At 31.8% G+C, this 27,656-nt stretch overlaps 1 protein-coding gene across 1 annotated transcript; it reads left to right on the forward strand.

Moving 5' to 3' along the window:
* The first annotated feature begins 17,598 nt into the window (after positions 1–17,598).
* HAT14 (homeobox leucine zipper protein) lies at positions 17,599–19,512 on the forward strand. Its single transcript, XM_086424082.1, has 4 exons — positions 17,599–17,918; positions 18,258–18,589; positions 18,691–18,770; positions 18,866–19,512. The coding sequence occupies exons 1-4, from the start codon at positions 17,621–17,623 to the stop codon at positions 19,167–19,169; spliced, it is 1,014 nt and encodes a 337-aa protein (XP_086280208.1). The 5' UTR covers positions 17,599–17,620; the 3' UTR covers positions 19,170–19,512.
* Positions 19,513–27,656: the final 8,144 nt, after the last annotated feature.

Raw genomic sequence — 27,656 nt, forward strand, 5'->3', positions numbered from 1 at the left:
AGGTTAAGGCATTGGTTAGGTTTAGATATGTTTTAGGGTGAGGCTACAACGATTTTAGGGGGTTGAACATTAGTGGGTCTTAGGTGGGTTTAAGGCATTTTTGAGTTTGGGATTAGAGAGATGAGAAATGGAGAAGGTGAGGGCCTTGCAAGACCTTACTCTAGATCCATGAGACTCTTAGGGGTCTTAAGACCTTTTGATTTGATCAAAAAGTCAATTTTCGACGATTTGAACTTTTTATGTCCGATGGCGGATTTTTTTAGAAAAAAGACCTTTTGGATCCTTTAAAGTGGGGACTCGTTCAAATTGGGGTGTCTACACGTACCTTTATGAAATTAAAATTCTATAACATCTAAATAAATTATTACTTCAGATAAATATTCATATGATTAGTATTTTTATTTATTTATTTGTTAGGCAAGCTATTCATATTGTTGGTATTGCTTGAAGCATATGCTTTTTCATTCCTCCATTGGTCAAATCAAATCTATATGTAATTAGTGAAGTAATGATTGGATTTTGGACCCGACAATTATACCTTGATATTTGATATTTCTAAGAACCATAATGACAAATTGACTCAACAAAAAAAAAAGATACTGGAATATGCTCAATTGATGTGGCATGTGCATAGAACCATTGTTTTCCTCGAGATACACACGGATTGATGATGCTAAGGACTTTTGATAACTAGAACTAAGATGGAGGACATAGAATGCAACTTTAACAGCAACACACAGAGAAGACAACATGTAATAATCAATAAGGAGAAAATATCCAAAACCATCATTTGATTTTTCTTACTTCTACCATACACATGGATGGGGGGATCAAAGAGGATGGTGTTTATTTAATTAAATACAGATAAATAAGGTGGAGAGTGATTGATACATCCCAATCAAATTAAAAGGATAGTTTTAATATATAAAAAATTATAAATAAACTGTTATAATTTATAATAGTAATATTCTTGCAAAATTTAGTTGTTAGTTTTCTTTTTTCTTTTTTTTTTTTTTTTTTTTTTTTTTTTTGCTGAATTGTAGTTGATGGTGTACGTATGTATATATAAGTGTATGTGCGTGAGAATCATTATGCATCACCAAGGAATAATTTCTACTCATACATATTATTTTGACAAAATCCTAGACAACATTCTAGACAAGGTTTTGTCTTATATAACTAAAAAGTTTCGGAATGGGCTGATTTTCCGTAAGGATGATCTGTATAGTGAGTATACCATCCTTACAAAAAATCAACAAATTCTGAAACTTTTGACCCCATGAAAAGTGGTTACAAACTAACAGTAAAAAATTAATGGTTCACGATTCTTCAACTTACAAACTAGGGTTAGAAATTTTAGAATTTGTTGGTTTTTTGTGAGGATAATATCTATGGTGATTTTTTGTGAGGATAATTTTCTCACTATAGAGATCATCCTAAAAAAAATCAACCCATTCCGAAACTTTTAGCCCATATTAGACAAAATGCTTTGTCTAGACTGTTGTTTAAGATTTTGTCAAAAGAAAGCGACCCTTCCCTCACTGACCCGGACCGCTATTCCTTTCCAAAGGAATAGAGTAAGGTCCGCCCTAAAAGAATCGAAAAATCGATCTTTTTAACTCAAAGTTTTAGCTCAAAAAATAGTTTCTAAATCACTTTTGATGGGGTTAGAAGTTTTGGAATAGGTTGATTTTTGGAGAGGATGGTCTCTTCAAAAATCAACCTATTCCCATATATATATATATATATATATATATATATATATATATATATATATATATATTGTTGAAACTACTGAATCAGTCATAACATTTTAAAATTTATGAAAATGTTCATAAACGTAATAAATTAAATATTTTTTTAAGAATGTGATTATAATTTGAAGTATGACCTTTATATGGACAATTTGATGAAGTAAATAGCAAATGTTAGGATTTCCTTTTTACTCCCTCTCTAACTCAGTCCTCTTTTGATTTCTTCTAAACTTGATGCGAATTGAACCCCTCTCAGATTTGAGACTTTTTGCAAAAAGCTGGAGAGAAATCTTCATCAAGATTTGAGTATGAGGGTGAGATAATCGTTTTTATACCTGCAATAACCATTTTCTAAAATTAAAAAAATTACAAAAGTGAGTACATGACCATTTTGAAAATATAATTGATTAATTATTTCTTATTTCCAATATACTTAAGACACACAAAATTTATCTTGAAGTATATTTGGGTATTAGAGTTGTAATCTAATGTATGGGGAGCATTCAAGGGACATAAGTAAAAAAAATATGTAAAAACAATCATTTTTTAAAATATGGGTTAGAAGTTTCAGATTGAGTTGGTTTTTTGTGAAGGTGATTTCTATGATGAGAAGATCATCCCGACAAAAATATCAACCCAATCTAAAACTTCTAACTCTATCAAAAGTGATTTAAAATGTGGACCATCGATTTTTTATCAATAATTTGTAAACCACTTTTGATGGATTTAAAAGTTTCAGATGGCACTAAGTTTTTGAGAATGATCTTCTCATCATAGAGATCATCCTCACAAAAAATCAGCTCAATCCAAAACTTCTAACCCATATTTTAAAAAATGTTTGTTTTTACACCCACCCACTCACTCACTGTATTATATATTTTCTTAGGATTTGTTAGTTGAGTGAAGGGATTTTGAGAAAACATTAAATGAGTTCTTTTCTTGCTTTAATCGTGTAGTAGAAATTATGAACCATCAACACCTCATAAACATAGTCAACTATGGTTAACTATTTTCCTTTCGTCTCTCTACAAAATTATTGTTGCCTTTTTCTATCATTATGGATACTACTCTATTTTAACAATTAGTACCAAAGTGAAATTCATTAGGAGGAATTTTGGTTTTTTAACAAGTCTATAAAGTAAGTCGAAGGACATAACATTTTGGTCTTTGAATCTTAATTTTGATATTTGGAATCAATTTAAAAGTTATGGTAGAAAAATTTACACCTCTACCTTGAGATTTACAACGTGATCAAACCTACAAAAATTCTTATCTAAGCACATGTGTGTACATTACTTGCCAAAGAAACTATGATGGCTAAGCTAGATTCACTAAGAATGTTTAGCTCGAATCAATCTCCCTTTAAATGAGTAAGTTTAACTCTATTTGTACCTGAAGTCTTTCTTTTTTTTCGCTTCTTTCCATAGGTTTCTTTTATTTGATACCTACTTGAACTCAATCATTGTTTGTTTCCTAAATGTTAAACCAAATCTCAATTGAATCTCTTGATTTTCACTGAGATTCTTGGGATTCAAACTGTACTTGTGCTTGTTACAACTTCGGTGTAACGATGTGACACTTTATAATTCTCTTTCTATTACTCAAGATCTCTTCTTGAATCCAGAGTATCCTCGAAATAATCCAATTTATTATGGATCAAACGATCATCCTAAGGTACTTATTTATGCTCATATAATAAAAATACCCAAGTGCATATTATAAATTAACAAGTCTACCATCGTTTTCCATCTAACAAAATATACATTGGATTCTATTTTGAAGAAAAAAAAAAGAATCAAACAACTACAAACAATATTAAGTTTAACATTTTAATAAATCCTGTAGATCAACTTGAACCCAATTCTCATTCAAACTCGAACTCGAGCGAGGCACACCCCTTAAAGAGTACTGGTTAGATAAGAGATTAGCCTATCTGAACCCTAACACACTTATTGACAGTTTTACGTTTCTTGAGTGGTAATTTATATGATTGTAAAATATTATTAAAATGATCATAAATATTATCACAAAAAAAAAAATGAAAATATATATTTAAATTATTTTTTAATTTAAAAAGATAAGTAATTTTATTTACATATGGCTAATTGTCACTATTATAATTTATTAATTTATTTGAAGTTAGAAAGATAAGAAAGTTGGGTTAGATGACGATGACGATGATGATGATGATAATGATAGTGAAGCATGACAAATACCTAATAATCATGCTGTCGATAGAACAACAACAGCACCATTCTTGTGGTTTTGTAGAAACATTGCATGCGGACCGTTTCCTTTCTTTTTCAATCTATTTTTTTTAAATAAATTAAAAAAATTAGTTGGATGTCTTCTCTTTTAGGGGAAGACTTTCTTTATTTTAATACCTATTAGCAATCATCAAAAATGATAGGTAAGTAAGGAGCGTAAGGGACACCCGCGCATGGTGTGGGGGAAAGCCTTTTCTGCTACACACGTCACTCTTCTTATTACAACACTTGTTCATTTTTTATTGGCTATAATATTAGAAAAATCAACTCTTTTTTATTTATTATTATTATTATATGAATGATGAACCTATTGCTATCATGTACGGTAATATACCACCACACCTACCAATCTCTTTTATCCTAATCGTTCATGGATGGTCAATTAAATTAAAAAAAACATTCAAAAGTTGACTTTATGGTCAAGATCCTTCTTATCTTGATGATACTTGACAAATAATAACATAAATTCTATTAATTGTTCATCATTTTGTTATTTGAATATAGTCATGATAAACAATAATGCATTAATTGTTTAAGTTTTTTTTTTTTTTTTTTTTTTTTTAAAGGAAAAAAATATAAGATTAGTCAATTTAAACATCATGAATTTCATAAAGACTTAAACCAAAAAGCTTGGGGTTCATTGGCTGGTCAAATTTTTTATGTCTCCAACTATGTATAAAGTCATGTGTTCTATTAAGTCAAATAATCACATGTGGTTTGAAAATTATAATTCAATTTTTTTTTTATTTAACTTTTTAATTTAGAAACTTCAACTTGAATGCTTTTTTCATATGGTTGATTGTTGCATATATATGCCTTTTTTTTTTTATCGATAATTTTTTTAATGAGTTCAAAAACTTGGTGCTAGTGGATTTTGAACCCATGTCTCCAGTATCACCACTCAAAAAATTTACCAATTAAGTTAGTTATCACCTGCTATGATTAAGTTACTTGAAAAAATACGATGAAAAATTCATGTATGTATATATAATAGAAATTATGTCTATATAAAAAAACAAGAGACTCATTGTACCTAGAAGATTAATATTATAGGGTTATACCGTCAAGAGACAACCCAATCCCAAGTGGAAGAATCAATTGATGGGTCTGAATTCAAGTCAAAACACCTATAGCATATTTTCCTCCCCTTTCAAGTTATAGGATATAGATCTCAACATTTCACGCAAATTAACACTAACAAAACAAAAGCATAACTCGACTTACACATGAAAAGACCAATCATATGAAAACTATCAAATAAGGCACTATCTAACACATGTCAAGACATGCTTGGAGAAAAACTCAAAAGGATGAGATCACCTTGTGTGCGGCTAGAGATTGCATGACTTATAGTATGACAAAAAGCTAACATGTGTCACCTATTTTAGGAAAGTAATCTTGAGAAGCGATATAACTATCCACCCAAAACTATAAGAACTATGATGGTTAGGCTCGAGAATCAATTGAGTCACCACATGGTAAGTGAGGTAGCTTTTCCACCACTACTACCATCTTGAGATTCACAACACCACCATATTAAGAAGAACTTGTCTAAGCACATATATAGTACCTGCCAAAGAGACTACGATGCTTAATTGAGATTCAACGCAAAAAAAAAAAATCAACATGAATCAATTAATTTCAAATGAATAAATCTACCTTATATTTGTACCTGTAAAGCTCCCTTTTTGTTTATTAAATTCCTTTACATTATAACTCTTTAACCTTATTTTTGTTTTCTTCTTTAATTCTATCTCATTTTCCTTTTATTTTGATGAGATAAGTAAAATCTTTTTTTGTCTGATTTTTTTTTTGGAATAAGTCTTACTTGCAAAAATTTTCATAAATCTCGAAAGCACTTGCTAAGAAAGGAAGCTTCACTTTCTTCATCCTTAAGCTCGAGAGTCTCTAATATTGATCTGAGACTTGCTGCTAGTATTCTCTCCCAATTGATCATGCCTCGGGTTCTTATTTCTTACAATGCGTTTTGGGCCTCGAGCATAATCCTAGGAATCACATTCAATATCTTCCTTCTTGAGAAGATTAAACGTCTCTAGGATAATTGTGAGGTTGTTAAACTATGCCCACAATATAGACATGAGATGTTCATTATTGAACTTCAATACTACGTTGTTTGGAGTCGTCATCATTCTTTTTTGAAAATAAGTGTGAATAGGAAATCCGAATTAATTTTTAGGCATTATAGTGACTCTCATTCATGGAAAAGGGTATAATCTACCTTATAAGATGATTATCTTTTTAAATCTAGTCATTTCTAGGATAATTAAAAAAATAACAAAATGCATGAAGGAGGTGTGTGCACATGGTGGGAGTGTACCTCTTTGAAAATGGATTTAATATTAATGTTGGCATGGGAATTTTCTTATGGAAGAGGATATCCCATAGAATCATCATCTTTTACATGTGTTGAAATATTAGTTTAAAATTTTAGAGAGATTTTATGGATTGAATTCCCTTAGATCTCCAACGTTGATGCATGCATATTTGGTTAAAAACTTAGTATTTCAACCCTATCAAGAGAGTTACACATTTCTTTATTATAACCAAGTATATGTGGTGTGTGTGCATAGTATACATTATGATATATGAGAGATAAGTGGGTTAAAAAAAAATTCAACCTTCATCATTTCGGTCAAATCTCCTAAAAAATTTTATGTCCAAAGTCGATATTCAACCTACTCGATATGAAAGAGGATTCTCTATTACATCCTAAGGGTTTTTTTAAAAGAAAAATAAAGAGGGATATAAGAAAAAAATGCAAATGCTTGAAATAAAATTAATCCTAACCTACCTTGTTTCTTGATAGTCTTCAATGAGTGGAAAATCTTGAAGTTGAGAACTTTGGCTAAGAGTTGAAAGTAAGAGATGGGTGATGATTTTTGTTTGGAAGCTTGAATTGAGAAATGATTGAAGGAGTTGAGTAAGGATTTTGGCCACCTTTTTCATGAATTGAAATATTGACCTAAGATTTTGAAAATTTTCATGGATGGAATGACCTTAGATCTACAACCTTGATGCATGTATGCTTGGCTAAAAAGCTTAATGTTTCAACCCTACAAAGAAAGTTATGCATTTTTTCATCATGGCCAAGTATATGTGGTGTGTGTACATAATATACATTATGATGCATGAGAAATGAGTAGGTTAAAAATGGTTTCAATCTCCATCATTTCAACCAAACTACCTCAAGAGTTTCATGCCCAAGTTTGATGTTCAACTTACTTAGAATGAATAAGGGTTCTTCATTACATCCTAGTGTTTTTCTAAAACAAAATAAAGAAGGATAGAAGAATAAAATGTAAATACTTGAAATTAAAACTAATTATAACCCGTATTATTCCTTGATAATCTTCAGTGAGATTTTCTTGAGTAGAAGAATTTTAAGTTGAAAGTTTTTGTTAAGAGTTGAAGGTAAGAGATGAGTGATGATTTTTGTTTGAAAGCTTGAAGGTTGAGAAAAGGTTGAAGGAGTTGAGTAAGGATTTTTATAGAGTTTGAGATTGAGATATGGGGGTTTGAGAGTATGAATTGCTCATAGAAAATAGGGTTATTTATAAAGTTTTTGGAGAATTTTTAGGGAAAAAGTAGTCCAATTTTATCAATAAAAAAAATGGACATGAAATTTTGGTTATTTCTTTTGAAATTTTTTATCTTCATGAAGGTAAAAGTGGAATTTGTGAGATGAAACCCTAAAAATATTTTTGATCTTTGATTTTTTTGATAAAAAGAGATAAGAGAACAAAAATACTTTTGAGAAAGTGAGTAAGGGAGTGACATGTATAAAGATAAAGTGGTAAGTAAAATGTAAACTTAGATTCTCTGGTAAATATCCCCAAAAGCAAGAGAAGATATATATTTTTCAAAATGCACCAATTTGGAGAATTTCATGCATGTACTTAAGATTTTACTTTTTGGGGTTAAGATTGAAAGTTCTCTTAATTTTTGAGAGTTTAACTAAAAATCAAATTACCTTTTTGATTTAACCTCACTTTTTAAAGAGGGCATTCTTGAGTTTTTTCAAGAGAGTTAACTTTCAAAATAGGTTTGAAACATTGGGGCTTATGAGATTGCATCAGAGATGTAGAGGTATTTACCAAGACATACCTCAATGCTAACTTTAATGGTAAATATGTGTGATTCCATTGAGTTTGGGCATCAATGTATTACCTGTCAAGCACCGTCCGACGCTCAAGTTAAAATGGAAATTTTAGATAATAATGGTTATCAAATTAGAGCCACCTTCTAAATTCATTTTAACTATGGCCTCCTAATCTATGTATAGGTTTACCCTTTTCCTTAACCTTCTTCCTTAACATTTAACCTATTTTCTTAAGAAGATTCTCAATGATCCTTTTCTAGATCTTTGGGTTCATTAAGGAAAATTCCTTGTAAGATAAAAATTAGCTATTGGGGAAAAACGTGATTTATACGATAAATCATTCTTGAGATACTTTTTTAATCACATCGAAAATATGTTTGAGTTCATTCTAACCAAATGCTCTCTTATTTCAAAAAGTTATCAGTTCAACTCAGTCAAGCTGAGTTGATCTAATCTGTGTGTCTCTAGGGTTGGATTGTGCTGGAATGTAATCCATCTTGCCCTTTTAACTCCTCTTAAATCCTTCCATGTGTGGAGGGCAGCATTTAGTCAAAATTCTATCGTATACACATATGTTAACTAGAGTTAGATGTATTATTTTATAATAAAAGTATATTATAAAAGGATTAGTTTAGCATTGTTTTTCAACTAAAGTGAAGATTGGATCGATATTTTGGCGAACTACAATTTCCAACAATTCCAAAACTCTATGAGAAGTGAATTTATTTAATTTATTATATAATCCAAAAGTCAATTTAAAGTGATTTAAGCCTTTACGATCATATTTGGATTTAGTGGACTAAGGCCGCATATGGTTTAAGACTAATTCTTCGAGGTTGGGATAAGATTTAGGCAAGCCTAGTATGAACCGATCCATTGAAAGTTCTATTTCTTCTCAGCAATAACAAAGATTTATATCTCAAACTATGATGAGTTTGAACTTTCTAAATACATGAAACTATGTAATATTTGTCAAATGCTTGGTAAATATTATGTGAAAAAATGGTGAATTTGACATGATCCTTTTAAACACTACATGTAAAAAATTAGTAGAATGTAACTTGACGTTGAATTTACAACAATTTTCACATAGTGAAAGCCTTACATATATTTGCATTTGAAGTAGCACTACACAGTAGTTGAAAACATACATTAATTATTTTGAATTGTGATGGAGTAACATTAAAATTGACATTGATTCTCACATTGCTAATCTAGAGGTGCATACATAGTCATAGATATTTTTAACTTTTATCTCGATAAAAAGCAACTATCGTTCCATACATGCATCCGCGTAAGACATGTGAGAATGGATATCAATTTTAAAGTTATTTAAGAATTTTTCAATTATTTTTTATACTTTTTAGGTTATTTTAGACAAATAAATGTGGAAAACACCATTAAATATGGATGATCAACATGTGATATTTTTAAACCAACCCACCAACCTCAACTTTCATCAGCTACGACAGTTTCTTCGCAGATATTCATTAATAAAAATCCTTTCAAATAAAAGAAATATTTCCTTCTTTATTTACTAAAACTACGAGGACTTATTTTCCATTTTATTTTATAAAAAATATCAAACCCAAGTTGGAGACCCAGTCAAAGATAGAGATAGAGAGAGACAGAGAAAGAAAGAAAAAAAAGTAAAAAAGAATCACAGAGTCCATGCGCGAGAGCAGATATATAGAGAGAGAGAGAGAGAGTAATGATGAGGAGAGAGAAAAAGAGGAGACGTGAGAGAAAGGACGAGCGCCAAAGAGGAGAGACCATTCAATCAAACTATAATAATTGGAGTTGTGAGAAGTGGGGCCCACTTCTCACCTAGATAGATTGATAGAGTCATATATAGAGAGAGAGAGATAGAGGTTTAGGGGGGGCAATATAGACCGTACAAATGATTTGGTTCTGTTGAATTGTCTCCTGTGGACGGGTATCTGTCCCCCCTCCGCCGCAACCGCTATCATTCCTCTCTTCAAACCATCTTCTCCTAACCACACCCCCTACGTCACGTGACACATCTCTCTCTCTCTCTCTAATCAATTAAAAAGAGAAAAACAATAATTAATAATAGATTCTCCCAATGTAAACAGTGACTGGTCACTTCGTATTGAATCACAGAAAATAACTGATATTTAAATAACTTAAATCCATCCCAGAAATTATGCAACTTGGCAATGGCCTCATTTGCAATATTACATGGAGGTGAGGGGGTGAGGGGAAAATAAGAAGAGAGATAAGGGAGTGAGGGCAAATGAGACATGTAATTAATTAATAATATTCCATAGCCTTTACATGCATGCATGATTTTTAAACTCGACCCGAGACCGAGACGTATTACATATTGTCTGAATTAACTCGATATTGGAGTTAATCGAGATCAATTCACAAAGTCATTTTTTGATCAAATTTTAGGATTCATGTTATTTTTTTTTTAGTTATCTCACGAGATGTCTTAAACATATTGAAAAACTCGTTCGAAATAACTTAATATGGGGTCTGGATGAGACGAGATGCAAAACCGAGTTTAAAAATCATGCATGAAAGTTTTTTTTTAATATGAGAAAATATTTTTTACAAATCATAGTAAAAAAAAAATTTTGTTTCAAGAATCAATATTTACCTAATAAAAGTATCAATAACATAGGTAAAATTTATTTTTATTGTAAATATGATTTATTTATTTTCAAAAACTAAATTCCATCTTTAAAAAAAAATAAAAAAAAACTTACTAGAAAGATTGACATTTTATATTTGAATGTATAATTTACCTAAAAATTTGAAAACCTTACTTAATATATATTGACTTTAAAACGTGTGGAATATTCAATTATATGTAATACAAAAAAAATTATTAAATAAATTGATTTTGATTCCTACTAATTCAAACCTTTATATATTTTGATTCGAGATTCAAAGTAAATGGGTTCTCATTAACACTCCTAAGAACTACAACATTGGATTTCAAATCAATATATATACATCATCCTCGAGATCATATAAATATTTATATTTATATGAGGATCATCATACATCCCCCTCCCCCACTTCAAATAATTGCATCCATATTTGGTCACCCAAATAAATAATGGTATCCACTTTTGTGACCTAATAATATCCTCACCAATGAAAATTTGAATGGACTTTTCTAATTTAAGTGGGTAAGTTTCAAGAAATTTCTAGTAATATCTTCTCATTGAGTCGTACATTTGACGTTTGTTGGTCAAACTTCATTAGAGACTTAAATTTTATTTTTTTTCAAACTAATTATAGAAAGATAGGACCCTTTTTAATTAAATTTTCTTACATTTAGATTCGGAAAAGATTTTGTGGTTTAAACTTTTAAACTTCCATAATAATTTTGTGCAGAGAAAAAGTAACAAAATTTGATATAAAGGAAGATTTCCTCCGTAGTTTGGGGGCTATTTAATAATATAGAATAGATGAAGGGTAGTATCGGTAATTTAATAACCTCGGATTTTCCCAAATTAATGCGCTACTCTCGTAGAGCACAGTAAGAGATACGTAAAGATATCTCTCCCTCTGTTGTAGAGATTTGGGTCATTAATGAATGATTCTTTCATGAAACAGGTATTATGAGATTTTCATGGATCTTATTTGCTTTAAAAAATGCCACGTGTAATCTAGTTATAGCTTAACTTTTCCATTATTTTTGGCCCCACTTTCTACCAAATAAAATGATGTTAAAGTTGTTTCCATAAGAGTATTACAAGTCAAAAGGGTATAGAAACGCGTTTATGACTTTTAACTTTAACAATGTCATATGAAATTGGAAAAAAAAAATTTGGTTGAAATGGTAATATTTTTTTATTTTTTTATTTTTTTTACTTTAGAGATAACTAAAATATTCCTCAAAAGTCTTTCTAAAATATTAGTGAAATAATTATTAGAATTGTAGAATGTCAAAATTATTTGGGTCAATCTTTTCTTCAGTAGAAGTTCAACATTCCTTACACCTAGACATCGCAATTGAAGTCAGAATATAATTTCAAGCTAAATCAGAAGAAATTTCAAAAGGAAAAAAAATAAAAATAAGACTATTATGTCACAAAAAAATCAAACATGCCTATGATTTACATAGTTCGGCAAAATTAAAACATGACATGGTCAACATCCATAATCAAAAGCCTAAAAATAGAGTGTGAACATGAACAAGTCATCCATTTTTCAAAATTAAAAAAAAAAAGTTTAAATTATAAATTAACTTAATCATAGAAGTAGAGGAAGAATGCATGGATTTGGATGGAAATTTGATTCTTTTTAAGAATTAAAAAAATATTTATAAAAAATTTAATGTAATTATAAAAATTTAGTCAACAAATACCATGCAACATCGCTAGATTCCAAGAACTATTTCCTTCTATCACTCTTAAGTTTCAACAAGTATCCATATAAAACCATTTTTGTTAGGAATTTGCTTAAAATCTACAACTAAGTATTGGGTCATGAAAATTTGGTCTACAACAAATTAGATTGTTAATCACTTAATTGTGTTCGTTGGTTGGTTAACTTGATTCAGTTTGACCCCCAAAAAATAAGAACTAAGGCCTTGGTCTTGATTCTGCAAAGGTAAGGTCGAGTTCAAAAATTAGAAATCAACTCAATCTAATCCAGGCTAAAGACCTAATAATCCTAATCTCGACCCAACCTGCAACTATATTGTATATATGTAAGTTATGTATAATGAGATTAGGATTTTATAATAAATAAATAAAGTAAATTATAAAATAACAAATTAAACTTGGGATGAAGAAATTGGATCCCTATCCTTATCCCTACTCTTATAAAAAGTAATTTCAAAACTATTTCGAAATGTATCTGAATTTGATTCTTTTGAAAAAAAATATCATAATCAACTCGAGTATAGACCAAACTAAGGTCTAAGATTGGCTTAGGAATCAATCAAAGAAACCCATTGAAAGCCCTACAACAATAACAATCAACGGTTGTGATTTGATTTTCCAATTTGAGTCCAACTCTCCACTTCATGTATGCCACGTGTTCAAATACATAATTATAGATAAAAATAAAAATACCTTATCTTTGTCAAAAGCGTGACTAGGAAAAGTAGTTGAGGCTTTCATTGGGACTATTTCCACTAACCCCACACTTCATGCTTCTCCCATGTCTCCTTCTCTATCATTAAAGCCTGCATGTCTTCAATTATTACAATGATCCCAAAAGCATGACACTTGTGACCACCTCAGCTACAGACTATCCCCGGTAACTCCTACCGGCTATAGCAAGTTACCTTTCATATTAAACCACACCAACGGGGGTACTTTAGTCAAATCATATCCAGATAATCTAATCCTATTTTCCAAAGTTTGATTCTTGGCTAGGTTCAAACTTCAAAGCCGTTGCTATCTAATCCAATAGATAACTGACACGTGGCAAAATGAGCAGTTTGGAAAAAACAGAAGAGGAGTATGCGTAAGTGTTGCTTGCGTTTCATGGGTTGGTGAGTCAGCGGTCAAATGTTTATCGAAGTCATTCGTAATGACTTCGGTTATAACTCGGGAAATACAAATCTTCGTTTCTAGATTTAATAAGACTCTATGGGTCCTACATAGAAAATCTTCCTAAGTCAAAAGTCAAAGGTCAAACTTAAATAATATGATTGAAATATAACATCCGTTGGATCTTAAAAAAAGATATGTTTGTTTAGGTGAGAACGCAATTATTAATAAGTTTGGAGTAATAAATGTATTGAATTTTTTATTGAAAACTTCTAGTTATAGTGGGGGTTGGTCAGGTCAGAATTAACTCACCTTTCCAATTATCATTTATTATCATTTTAATTAGTAAGACAGCTCAAATAATAATTTAAAAGTTTCCAATTTTTGCATAAAAGAAAAAAATACAATAATATTTGGATCTGTTGCATTATTTGCCCATTTATCTATAAATGGGCAGGTTTTAATGTTGGGTATTTTATAAACATGGCCAGAGATTTGTAAAAAACTATTGAGTCAATTGTTGTTTTTTTTTTTACAAAAATGATTAAATTTCAATGAAAATGATTTTATAATATCGTTTGGACTATTGTATGGTAGTTTAAATGTGGGGTGAACAAGTTTATAAGTCCACAACTTATGTATATAATTATTGTTTTTCTATTTAAAATACAAATTCTTAGCATGACATGAGTTTTGAGTTACAAGCCCACGAGTTGATTTGCAATAAAAATACTACTAAGTGAAACTTTCTTCAATTAATATAATTTTGAAAAAATATTATTAATAAATTTTTCTTAAATTTTCAATGAAATTAATTTTGTAATATTACTTGGAAGACTAATCACAATCTGACACTCTTTTTTCAGACGCTCCTTGACCTAACAATTATAGAACCATGAATTTTTTTCTTGTGTATCCCGAAGTAAAGGATCTATGGTAATGTGATAGGAGTATGCAAGGGGTGTCTGAAAAAGAAAAAAAAGCGTCAAATTATCACAACTGTATTTGGAATATTGCTTGTAGTCTAAAGGTAATATAGACATTCTCTTTAAAAGTAGTTTTGTTTAAGTTCATGTTTTTAAATAACAAAACTTTAGATCAACAAGTTGATATGCAACAAACATATTACTATTAAAAAAGATAATTTTAAGATATATACAACAATATCTTTGAGATATATTCCTCACACCTTGATGATTTAGATGAAAAACCCAAATGCCCAACTTGTCAAATATTGGATGCATCTATCTTGAGGTTAGGGGTGGCAATAGATTGGGTCATGTGGCGTTCTTAATGTGTTGAGGTAAGGTTATTCTTAAAATGTACTAACCCAAACAGGACCCATTTAATAATCATGTCAAAAATTTAACCCTGAATTCGACACATTTATTAAATAGGTAACCTAATCTAATCATATAACGTGTACAATAAAATTATAATCATAAGTGAAAAAATTTTGAGTCTAATTCCACCATAAAAAATAACATTGTCAATTTAAGTTCGAGCATAACTTTGCGATAAAACTAAAACCAACCCAAGGGAGAGAAGAAAACATGTGCATCTAAAAAAAAGGTTGTCCAAAAAATTTGATGTGGATATACTCAAATTGTGCATCAAATAATTCTAATAAGTCAAAAAAGATGACATAAATTATAAGGGAAAGAGATAAAGACAAAGAGGTACCAATCACTTGTACAATATTCTTCTTCTTAAATTAAATAGATGAAGAAGACGAGAGAGAATCATACAGCCAGATAGAATCGTGTAAATAAAGAGAGAATATAGGATTTTTTGGCCATTGAATTAGCTTTCTAGAGATGGTTACTAAAGTGAAAGCTCAATCCTTAATTATTTGATAAATATCTTAAATAGTCTCTATATTTAAAATATATATGCATCATGAAAAAATGTGCAAAAGACTCCTACTAAATTCTAGCAAAAAATGGATAATTTAAATAAGGGTTGGGTTCAAGAGCCAATATTGTAACCAACGAAATAGCCAATGTGTTTTGTCCTATATGGGCTAGAAGTTTCGGAATTGACATATTTTTTATGAGAATGATCTCTATGATGAAGAGATCATGTTCATAAAAAACAATCTATTATGAAACTTTGAACTTAACCAAAACTAATTTACAAATTAACGATAAAAATTGATAGTGCACGATTCTTCAACTTTTTAATTGGGGTTAGAAGTTTCAAAATGAAATGAATTTTTGTGAGGATGATCTCCTCGTGGCTAGGAGATCATCCTCACAAAAAACCGGTCCATTTCTAAACTTCTAGTCCTTATAGGGCAAAACATGTTTGCTACATTATTGACTTTTGAACCCGACTATTTAAATAATTACTAATATTTGAGATACCTCATATGTTTCATAATTTAAATGGTTTATATATAAGTTAGATTGTACATAGGGCTTTAACCTGGGGATTGGCCCAAACTCAACCTGATTGATGGGTAAGCTTGGGCCGAGTTATGTAGAAGATGAGTTGTGCCTCAGTTAGAAAATCTCAACCTGATTTCAATTCAGGTTGAGGTTATGAGAACCCGAACCTGATGTTACATATTAATATATAAATATTTTCAAATTAATTATAGTTTTTTTATTCCATCTTATTGTTTTGACTTGTGGACAATTGGTTATTATTAATGTGACTTTTGGTTTAATATGATTTGTTTAAATATTCTCTCAATGATGGATTTGAAGGTTATACGTAATTTTATTTACTAGTAATTTTGTTTTTTATGTTGTTTATCTTTTTTTTAATATAAAATTTATTTACTAATCAAAATAAAATTGTAATTATTCAACAAGCTCAACCTGACCAAAATTACTTGACTGGGGCTAACCTGAACTCAACCTGATTTGGAAGTTCAAGCTTGGGTTAGTGAGCTTAGGCCTAATGATTAGATTGAGTTGAGTTCTGGTTGGGAGTTTTACTACTTGGGTCAAGTTTGGGTTCACCCTCCAACCTGCCCAAGTTGTACATGGGCCAATATGACACATTAATGGCATGATAACTAAACAGTTTAAGCAGATTGATAATCCTAATTTAGACATATCATGTTCAATAAATGGGTTTAGACAAGTTGACACAATTATGACCCAAATACAAGTAGACTCAACCCACCCACAAATTTCACATCGTTCTTGAGTCGTGTTTGTGGGTTATACTAAGATTTTCACAAAGGTGCCAACTAAGTTAAGTTGGTAAATGTGTGCGAAGAGTTGATCCCACGACCTAGGTTCAAATCTCATTGAACCTACTTTCACATTGACAACTAATTACCTTGTTTGCGTAACAATTTTTTTTTTTTTTTTTTTTGCAAAGATTGCCATTCCTACTTGAGGTGGCATATCTCATGTGTCCAATCAATATCTAATATAGATATGGGCTAGATTTACTATAAATTCTTGTGCCTATACCTAAATGTTTTAATTTCAATATAGAATAATTATATACTTTTTTTTTTTTTTTAATTTAGGTGACATGTATTTTAGATTGTAAGATTTTATTTTGGATTGTTAGAATTAGGTAATAGAAATTTGTATACAAAATCTAAACAAATCTCATTTGGATATATTATTTCTAGAAATTAATTTTAGAATCTAGAATCAAAATATCTTTATAGTGGCAAATATCAACATAGGAATTCCAAACACTCCTTAATTATTTTACTAACAAGAAAATCCCCTTTAATTAATGAGTCATGACATAGAAGTACACATCTGTGTCTCCCTTTTGTGTCACTCCCACATTATTCTTAATTAATTTACTTACCTACTCACCTTTTCCTAAATTTTCATTATCATTATTATTAATAAAGAAAAATCTATCCAAATAAATAAAGAAAACTATAAATCCAATTACTTATACGTGCAAACGTGAATCGCACGTGCATTCTATATTTGTTCCACAAAAAGTCTCTCTCTCTCTCTCTCTCTCTCTCTCTATTTAAACTCCTATTTTGGTGTTATTTTGGGGTGAGAGATGGAGTTGGGTTTGAGCTTAGGAGAAGCTTCAAGGCCATTTGGGTTTGTAGAGAAACCTCATAAGATGAACAACAACAACAAGGGTTTAGGGTTTTGCATGGGCTTAGGCATTGGGTTTAATGGAAGAGAAGAAGAATCAAAAGGAGAAGATGATGAAACCAAGAAAGAAAAAAACACTGAAAGAGATGAAACAAGAAGGATCTCTGCAGATCCCCCTCTTCAGCTTGATCTTCTCCCTCTTGGTCCAGTCGCTAGAAACCCAAATCCTTCACAATCACTCTGGGCATCTGAAAACGGTAGAGGCCCACATCATCAAACTCTCATTTCTCTTCAAATTTGTCACCTTTTCTTTATTTTTTTAATCTATTTTATGATCTGGGTTGTCATAGATTTTACTTTTTAATCTTTTTTTGGAAGATCCATATCATCAGACCCTCATTTTTCTTCAAATATCGCAACTTTTCTTCATTTTTAATCTATTTTATGATCTGGGTTGTGATGGGTTTTGCTTATTAATCTGTTTTTTTTTATATGTATTTTTGGTAGATCCACATCGTCAAACCTTCATTTTTATCAATTTTATGATCTGGTTGTGATGGGTTTTACTTATTATTATTATTATTATTTTTTGGTAGGAAATTCTGAAGCAGGTTCATCTGGTCATTTGGGGATATCTGCTAGAGGATTTGATGTTAATCAGTTACCATCTACAGAAGATGGTGATGCTGTTTCTTCACCAAACAGTACTGTTTCTTCATTTCAGATAGATTTTTCGATTTACAGAGGTGTTAATGGAAGTAAAAGAGATTTAGAAACAGCAGGATTAAACGAAGTTGAGACAGAGAGAGCTTCTTCTAGAGCTAGTGATGAGGAAGAAAACGGTTTGACTCGGAAGAAACTCAGACTCTCTAAAGAACAATCAGCTTTTCTTGAAGAAAGCTTCAAAGAACACAACACCCTCAACCCTGTAAGTAAAATTAAACCAAAATAGAGAAAAAAAAAAATAGATATATTTCTCTTCTTATTTTATTTCTAACCCCTTTATGTAATCTTGTTTCAAAATTTCAGAAACAAAAGCTAGCTTTAGCCAAACAACTTAATCTTCGGCCTCGACAAGTAGAAGTCTGGTTCCAGAACAGAAGAGCAAGGTACCCATTATCTCTCATTACTTAGAAGTTTGAAAATTTTCCTTTAAATTATTTATTTATTTATTAACTTTTAATGTTTTGGAAAAAAAAATCAGAACAAAGCTGAAGCAAACGGAGGTAGATTGTGAGTATTTAAAGAGATGCTGTGAAACATTAACAGAAGAGAACAGAAGATTACAGAAAGAGCTTCAAGAGTTAAGAGCCTTAAAGACATCTCAACCCTTTTACATGCAACTTCCTGCAACAACTCTCACTATGTGTCCTTCTTGTGAACGTGTTGCAACAACCACCACAACAACTAATGCTTCAAATGTCTCCAACGCCTCAGCTTCTCTTACAAAACCCAGATTCTATCCTTTCCCTCATGCTTCTCATGCTCATCAATCTACTGCTTCATAAGGAATCTCTGGTGGAGGTGGTGGTGATGATGGGTTTAAGGTATAAGGGGAAAAGGTTTTGTAAATATTCAAGCTTGATGGGTTTATTTTATTTCTTCAAGTTCTCTCTATATTTTCTCTTTTTAATGGGTTGTTTTTAATGGTGAGGATTCTGATGTTGGTGGTGGGTAGTTTTGCTTTCTTCCTCCTTGGGTTTTATTTTGTGAGGGTTTAAGAAGATTTAGTGAGAAGGGAAGAGAGGGTTTAAGATTTTAGAGAGGGGTTTTGAATTTGATGGAAAATATCCCTCTTTTTTTTTTGTATCAAATTTGGAAAATACATGGAAAATTTTATTTTTTTCAAGATATTTTGTGTTATTTTAATCTTTTTGATTGTATAATAAGAATATACTTATGGGTTTTTTATGCAAAGGTGTTTTCAGGCAGAAATTATAATCTCTCTAAATCAAAGAGTGTATTTGATCATGTTTTCTTCCACCAAACCAGGCTTTGGTTTCATGAAAAGTAGTGGTTGGGGTGTGGGGAGGATATAGAGGTCATTGTGATAAATGGGACTCACAGGTTGAGGTACCCTTTGAATTTAAAGCACCTGCATCTAAGCAGCACATCAGACACGTGAGATTGATGAGATTAAATTTTTTTTATTTATTTATAAAAAAAAATAGGTTGGAAGGGTTCTTAGATGATGTGTGTTTCTCTCAGACTGATGTGTTTATTTGGATAACTTAACATCTTAATGAATTATTAAATAATTTACTGTTGGGGTGCATCAGTTCAGATATAATTAAGTAATTGTTTATATATAATATTGCCGACCATTGAACCCTCAAAACCTTACTGGGAATTAAGAAAGTGGGGGCATGATCTAATTGAAAGTTAATCCTCCATTATTATATCTCTCATCCAATGATTTGTTCTTTGTTTTTATATTAGTCGTGTCTATCCATCCATCTTCAGGATGCTACTTGTGAAATATTGTAAATTATTTTGATTTGTGACCAAATTCATTTTTTATTTATCTTATCAAAGATGAACTATAGAGTTGCCTTATTAGATAAGAGTTCTAAGGGTTATATTTGCCATCTAGACACCTTGACATGTGTTGCAATTCCGAACTTGTGAGGGTACTTATCAAGTATTAGTGTGGTACTTGTCAACTAAACTAGTCTAAATGGATGAACTAGTTGCAAACCACCAATTATTGATTGCACTCTAACAATAAAAAATGTTTTTTATTTATCTAGAATTCATGAGTGTAGATGATATTAAATACAAGGAGGTGCAATCTTCAAAATCATAACCAATCTAATTATTGGTGATAATGTTATAAGAGTTTCAAAATCTTATCTTAAAAAATTAGAGGTCGGCTAAGTGATTCATGCTCCTTCATTCCACTTTATCCAAAGTAGAAGTCTTTTGTTATTAGTACAAGTGTCAACTAGTTTAGTTGGTAAAGTTTTTGAGTGATGATATTATTAATTTGGATTAAATTCTTACTAATTTTGAATTACTTATCTCATTAAAATTAAACTTATCTGATGGTAATACTAAATTTTTTATTAATAAAAAAAAAATCTTTTATTATTATGAATAAGTTCACATCTGTTTTTTTTTTTTTTTTTAGATGTAAATATTTTATAATTTTTTTGGAATTTTTCTCTCGTTTAGTTGGAACCTTTAGTTTGAGAAATCTTCAATTTCGATATCTAGTTAACTTTAGTTGAATTTATACAAGCCATTGCAATCAATTTTTATTTCTTTATTTTTTTTTGAATAATCGAGTATCTTGTAGACAATGGATCAGTCCCGTATTTAGGCTTTGCCCAGTTTATAGACCCTAGTCATGTCTAATGACTAGTCCCAAGGTATATGCAACACTTGCACATCACACGCATTAAGTAAGAAATTAATGCTTAAACTGAATATCAAATTCACGACCTACGAGCATTAATTGTCTATTGAAATTATTCCTACATTTTCTTGAATTTATTCATTTCAAATTTTATCCCACCTACCTTAATAACCCCATCTCTATTATATTCAATATATTAATAACATCTGATTTTTATTTACTGCCCAACATTCAATAAATGTAGAAGTAACCTAAAAGGGTCATAAATTAGTAGAAATGGGATTGAACCTATATATGAACATGTGTTAAAAAAAGATTTACAATAAATAAATTAAGATGATTCTATATTTTGCAATAAGATTTTGATTATGATGATCATAATGACATATAAATCCAATAAAATAAACAAGAGGGAGGGAGAGAGAGAGAGAGAGAGAGAGAGAGAGAGAGAGAGAGAGAGAGAGAGAGAGAGAGAGGAATGAAGAGAAGAGAAGAGAAAAAGGCATCTAAATGGAATGGGTTTGTGGGCACTTGAGATGGTACCCTCTTCTATACGCAAAATAGAATGATTGGGCATTAAAACGGTAAAATTAAGATTAGAAGACGTTGAAAAAGGAAAAAGGGCTTTTTGACTTTTGAAATATATAAGTGGGCATTTGATTACTTCTTATCTGTTGAATCAGAATCCATGATTTAAGCAATTTTTTTATTTTTTATTTTTTATTTTTGGGGGAGGAGAAGGTGAAGAGTATTATTAAAATAATATTTATGTGTTTGACAAGAAAGAGAGATAATGATAATGTTGATTGACGGATAGTCCATGAAACATGCGGCTTTTTGGTTGGGCGTGACATCACTGCTTTTATCCTTTTGATTCGGATTGCCTAACATTCCCACTACTTGTTCCTCATGCTTGTCTCTTATTATTATTATTCAAATTATTGACTTCTCTATATTAATAAAAAAAACTAATCTTTCTTTTTTATTTTTTATTTTTAGATACAATCAAAATTCAATTTTTTCAAACGTTAATCATGAGTCGTCATCATCATCAAAATGTTTTTCCCAAAGATTTTGATTCATCTAAATGAATCTTGGTCGTTGATTCTATTGTTTAGGGCCTGATTGATTCAGCTACCAGAATTTGCTGTCAGCTTTTGTTGTCAGAATCTGCTATTAGAATCTACTGTCAGAATCTGAAACACTGAAAAACTTGCTTGATAGAATTTTCTAAAAGTGTTGTGTTGTCAGAATCTGCTATCAAAATCTGGTAATTACTGCTTGATACAGTTTCAAAAATTTGTTGTATTAGGGTAAAATGATCAAAATACCCTTAAGGTTGATAATGCACCCAGAATACATTAAAAATTACTAGAATACCCCTATAATTATATAACCACACTAAATATATATAAATATAATAAAATTATATAAAAATTATAGAAAATTTTATAATTCTATAGAAATTTCGACAGCATCTCCTCTACCATCTCATTTTTGTATCCTATTATGCCTATGAGCATATCTATTACCTACTTTCAAATTCCATCTGAAAAAACAATACATCATGGTTTTCTAGGAAGTGGATCTCCTGTAGTGTAATAATCCTATAGCACCCTGTAGCATGGTTTAAACGACTGGAAGAGCGCCACATCAACATCAGAATTAAATTTGACCATTCAAACTGTGGGAGTTTAGTGGCCGTCCATTTGCAAGGACTTGGATCAGTGGGAAAAAATGATTTTGAATATTTTTTTTTTTAACATGTTTCTCGCTCATCTGTGAAGCGAGTGCCACATGATTGTTACGCTAGAGAGGATCTGTTTCCAGTTTCTAAGGGTTTTAGTATCAAATAAGAAAGCAGTGGCATAAATTTAAACTACATAAACAATCACCAAGCGATATTCTCTTGTTAGGTAAACTTATTAATATATTCAAAATGGGGGAAAAAGTCACAGAATTTACTAAGAACCACAATACAGTAATTACACAACTTGAATTCTCCCAAACGCACATTGTCACTGTTAGATAATTTATTCTATAACTTTTAACAAAATTAAAAAATTCAACCCTAAACTTGAGGAATAATCTTTAATGGGAAAAGAAAAATGTGTTGACTTCAAACTTATTGAAATTAACGCTCTAGTTTCTAAAATTCAATAAAGAAACATAGAGACATGAAACCTAAAACCTTACCGAGAAACATAAATGGAGAAAAACTTGAAGATTCGAGCTTTGAATCAATTAGGTTTTCTACTATAGGAAATGAAAATCCAGGAAAACGAAGAAGGGGATTTATTTTATTTACCTAAATGAAGAACCAGTGACTCCTCGATCTTCAGAAATCTGCTTTGGAGACATCATTTTCAAAAATTGCTTCTCTGTGTCGATCCCAAGCTTTCACTTTTATATTTTGGTTAGAACCAAGCCAACTCCATAGTTTTTTGCTCTCAAATTCAAGAGAAAATCAGAGAAGTATAAGATTTGATTTGTGAAAATTTTCACTTCATGGGGTTCTATTAATGACGAGAACGACGACTGTTGTGTGTGGTTCTATTAATGGTGACAGAAGAGAAGAAGACAACGACATCGATGGGTTTATGGTTCTGTCGAGAATGACGACTGTTGTGTGCGGTTCTATTAATGACGACAGAAGAGAAGAAGACAACGATGTCGATGGGTTTCGATTAAACGAAGACAACGTTGTCGTCTTCAATGAGTTCGATCGGAAAAATGCTCGTCGTCGTCAATGAGGTGGGTCATCGCTGCTGTCGAAATCGATGAGAGAGAGAGAGAGATTGATAAGGATGAACGATACTCAACAGGTTTTATCGCGGACATTCGTTGGAAATATGATAAATGACGAAGGGTATGTTCGTCATTTCACTTTAAGCTTTTAAACGCAGTTATGCGAAGCTGCTCTCATCCGCTTTTCAAAACAGCGGTTAAATTTACAAATACGCGTTAAAAATTTTGAAACGCGAATTTCGGAAGCGTTATCAAACATGCAATTATAACGAAAACTCAGATTTTTGACGCAAACGCATCAAAATCTGCGTTTAGAAGTGGTATCAAGCAGGCCCTTAGTTAATAGTTTCTGCTAATGACTTCATATCCACTATTACCATCTCAATCAACGTTCTTATTCTTTAACTGATGATCTATATCGTCGATATTATCAGGGGCGGATTTATAGTGGGGGCACTTACTCCCACAAAATTTTTCAAAGTCTATGGATTAGTGAGCTATGCGATAGATTTTAACAGTTGATTAAAAAAAAATCTATCACTATTGTGGCGCCCCGCCGAACGCTAACACAAATCCCAATGCCAAATCTCAAGATACTAGGTGGCACCTTGAAATTTTGGCATGGCCTCCTCTGTATATGTTAGCGTTCAACGGAACACAACACCTGATAAACCAATTTCAAGCAAAACCTGTATATAAAAATGTAGATACAGGAAAAATAACAGCGGAAGACTAATTACATCTAACATGTAAATAGATCAGAGTGCAGAAGAATTAACAATATACAGGCTTACCAAAATACCCTCACTCTAACACAAGCCTAAACTCTCAACTTCAAAATATGTATACACCTGGACGAAACTGACTACACAAAAAGGGTATGGCCCTAGTGCTCATCGGGAAACAAATTCTGATCGTCGATATGATCGATCAGGTACTCCTCACTTACCGACTCTGCGCCTACCTCCGTAACTGCAAATGCTGAAGCTAAAAAAAATAGGAAGGAAATGGTGAGTAACAATGGTTACCTAGTAGGTCCACAAGCAATTCCCACTGATAACCTTCCCTAAACATGATCGAATAAAGCATACTGAACATTTTAATACATGCAAAGTTTTACAGAATAAAATACGATCAGCTGGTACATATAGCCAGGGATGAGCAACTAAACAGTTTAAAAGTTTCACATAACATCAATCATGCATACTCATTATACATTTATCCTTTTATGCAAATACAGTTGACAACATTGAAGTAATAAACATGTTTTTCAGTTTATAATTCGAAATATAACAACAGATATATACTACAAGTGGTGGAGTATTGGAATTAAAGAGTTGGGATTCACGACTGGATCGTTCCCAGTCAGGACATGATATTCCTCAATAATATCGTAGTTCCTGATTTTGTGGCTGGTCGTGTCTACCACGCTTGCGGGACCATTTATCCGGCTCAGGCTGGCCGTTTGACGTGACCGTAAACAATGGGTCTCTTTTTGATGTGTCAGAACGTTCGACTACTACTATATTGTTAGTGATCACTGACTAATCATCTTCGTCTATGCCTATCAGGCGTGCATGTGATTCCCAAAGACACTCCACTCGTATACGACCACCTTTACAATACACATTCACTGGTAAAGATAAGAAAGGAATGAACCCGGATTTCAGGTATGACTCCACTCTCATACGCGTCCATACCACGTATGAGTTTGGTAGTCCCTACCGTACATCCCAGGATAGTGCACCCCTCCAGATGATGTGACACATTATCCCTTCAGGCATTCACAAACCCTTTAACAGCTCACAAAATAGTTACGTATATATATAGTTTTTCATTTAAAACAAAAGAGAAATTAACAAAATAGGATTGAGAATGGATATCCAGTTCCTACCATGCAACTGTGGCCACCCGGCCTAAAAATAAATAACAGTACTCAGCGCACGCGCTAACATAATCGGAAATAAACATGTAACCCTTTCATTAATAACCTGGATATCCTTTCACCAACCTACATACAACATACAATGTAAAATGCAGACATCACCCCTCGGGTGTGATTCTGACATTTTACCGTTCATTCCCTTTTCCCATTCTCTCGTCATTCTCACTTTTCATCCTTTCAAATCAATCATCAATTTCTAATCTTTTAAAGTCATTTTTTTTATCTTTCCATTGAAAACCATCAAAGTTTATTCAAAAACAAGGTCCCGGCGATGCACGAGACCAAAGCTGTAAAAAAAATAAGGAAAGCTGGTGAAAATTTGATTAAGTGTCGGAAACTCAATTTTTCAAAGTTCTCGAAATGGAAAACAGATTTTTCGAAATGAAAGTCTCGATCATAAGATTCGACACCATATAGTTTTTGTAATCTAATTCAAAGGAACGCGAAAGTTATTTCATTTTGAAAACTTGCCGAAAATGTCGAAAATTACGTTTTGTTCTTGAAACCAAAATTCGGATTTTGATCCTTTGAGATTTGGATCTTAAAACCATTCCCATTGTTCCGAAATGGGGGGTAAAACCTTAATTTAATTAAAGAACTTAAAGTAAATGGTTACTTAAATATTTTTAATGAAATGAAGGGTGAGAAATAGTGTATAAGGTGTGAGGATGTCAAGTCAAGAGTCAGAACACTGTTCTGAAGAAAACTGTGTCTGTTGGTGGCTGTCGGCGGTAGAATCAGGATTCTGTCGGTGGAACCGACAGATTGGTCTTCGACAGATGTTGGTGGGACCGATGGTCCTGCCGACAGCATAAAATTTTCTCGCGTTTTATCTGTGGCAGAAGCTTCATTCTGTCGGTGGGACCGACAGAATGTCTTCGGCAGGTGCCGGTGGCACCGACCCTTCCCGCCTACAGCCTGAACCTCACTCGCGATTTTTGGGTTTTTCGATCCCTTCTTGGGATCTTTGTTTCGTTCTTCAAACCCATCAACCCACCCACGAATTCAACATTAAAAACATTGATAAAACATCAACAAAACATCTACTTCTACCATGAATTTGAAATCAAATACAAATTTCTACGATTTAAATGCAAACCATAAGTTTTGTTGAAACAACCTAAATGCATATTTTTAGAAATTTAAAGTTACCAATAGGAATTGAAAGTCCCCTACCTGGTTGTGGATGCCAAGGATACAAGCTAGCATTACAACTCACGGTTAGATGGCTCGAGAGTCGAGGTTGGGCTGACTTGGATGCGAAACGAGCGAGGGTTTGCAAGGTATCCGACAATGACGTTCTCCTTCTCCTCTATAATGAAGTATAGACCTAGCTCCTAACTCGATGAAGCCCTCGGATGGAATGTGTTGAGGTTTACTCGAGCTACCCGACTGGTTTTGATGAAGGATGGAGAAAACGAACGAGAATGAACAACCAAAGGTGGTGAAGTTGTAGCCCTCGTCGTGGCCGACAACTTTGCCTTCTTCGTCGAGGTTCAACTCGGCTTCGTTCGCGCACAAACTTGATGGCAATGGGTCGAAATCCTAGGGTGGAGAAATGGCTGTCGTTTGGTCCCTTGGAGGAGAAGAGAAATGAAATAAAAGAAACTCTACTTTCCTTTAACTAATAGACTTGAGGGTAAACTTGTAATTTCCCTTCATGGTTTATAATTTTTACGATAACTCGATTATTCGGACTCGAAAAATGACAAACGATTATACCATTCCGAATAATTTTTCATTGCAGACCTAACGGTGTTATCAAATCTTTTCGATTCTTGCTCTAACGAAATTTCACTGTTTTGGGTCCCACTTAACGCGAAATTCGAGGATTTTATAACTTTTTCATCCGAACTCGAATTCAAACTTGCTTACAGGCTAAATTATATATTACGATCATTTTGAAACTAATGGCGAAGTCGATTTTCCTTGAAATTAATCGTA

Source organism: Akebia trifoliata, chromosome 14, assembly GCF_017979445.1.
Source record: "Akebia trifoliata isolate Shusen 1 chromosome 14, ASM1797944v1, whole genome shotgun sequence".
Classification (NCBI taxonomy): Eukaryota; Viridiplantae; Streptophyta; class Magnoliopsida; order Ranunculales; family Lardizabalaceae; genus Akebia; species Akebia trifoliata.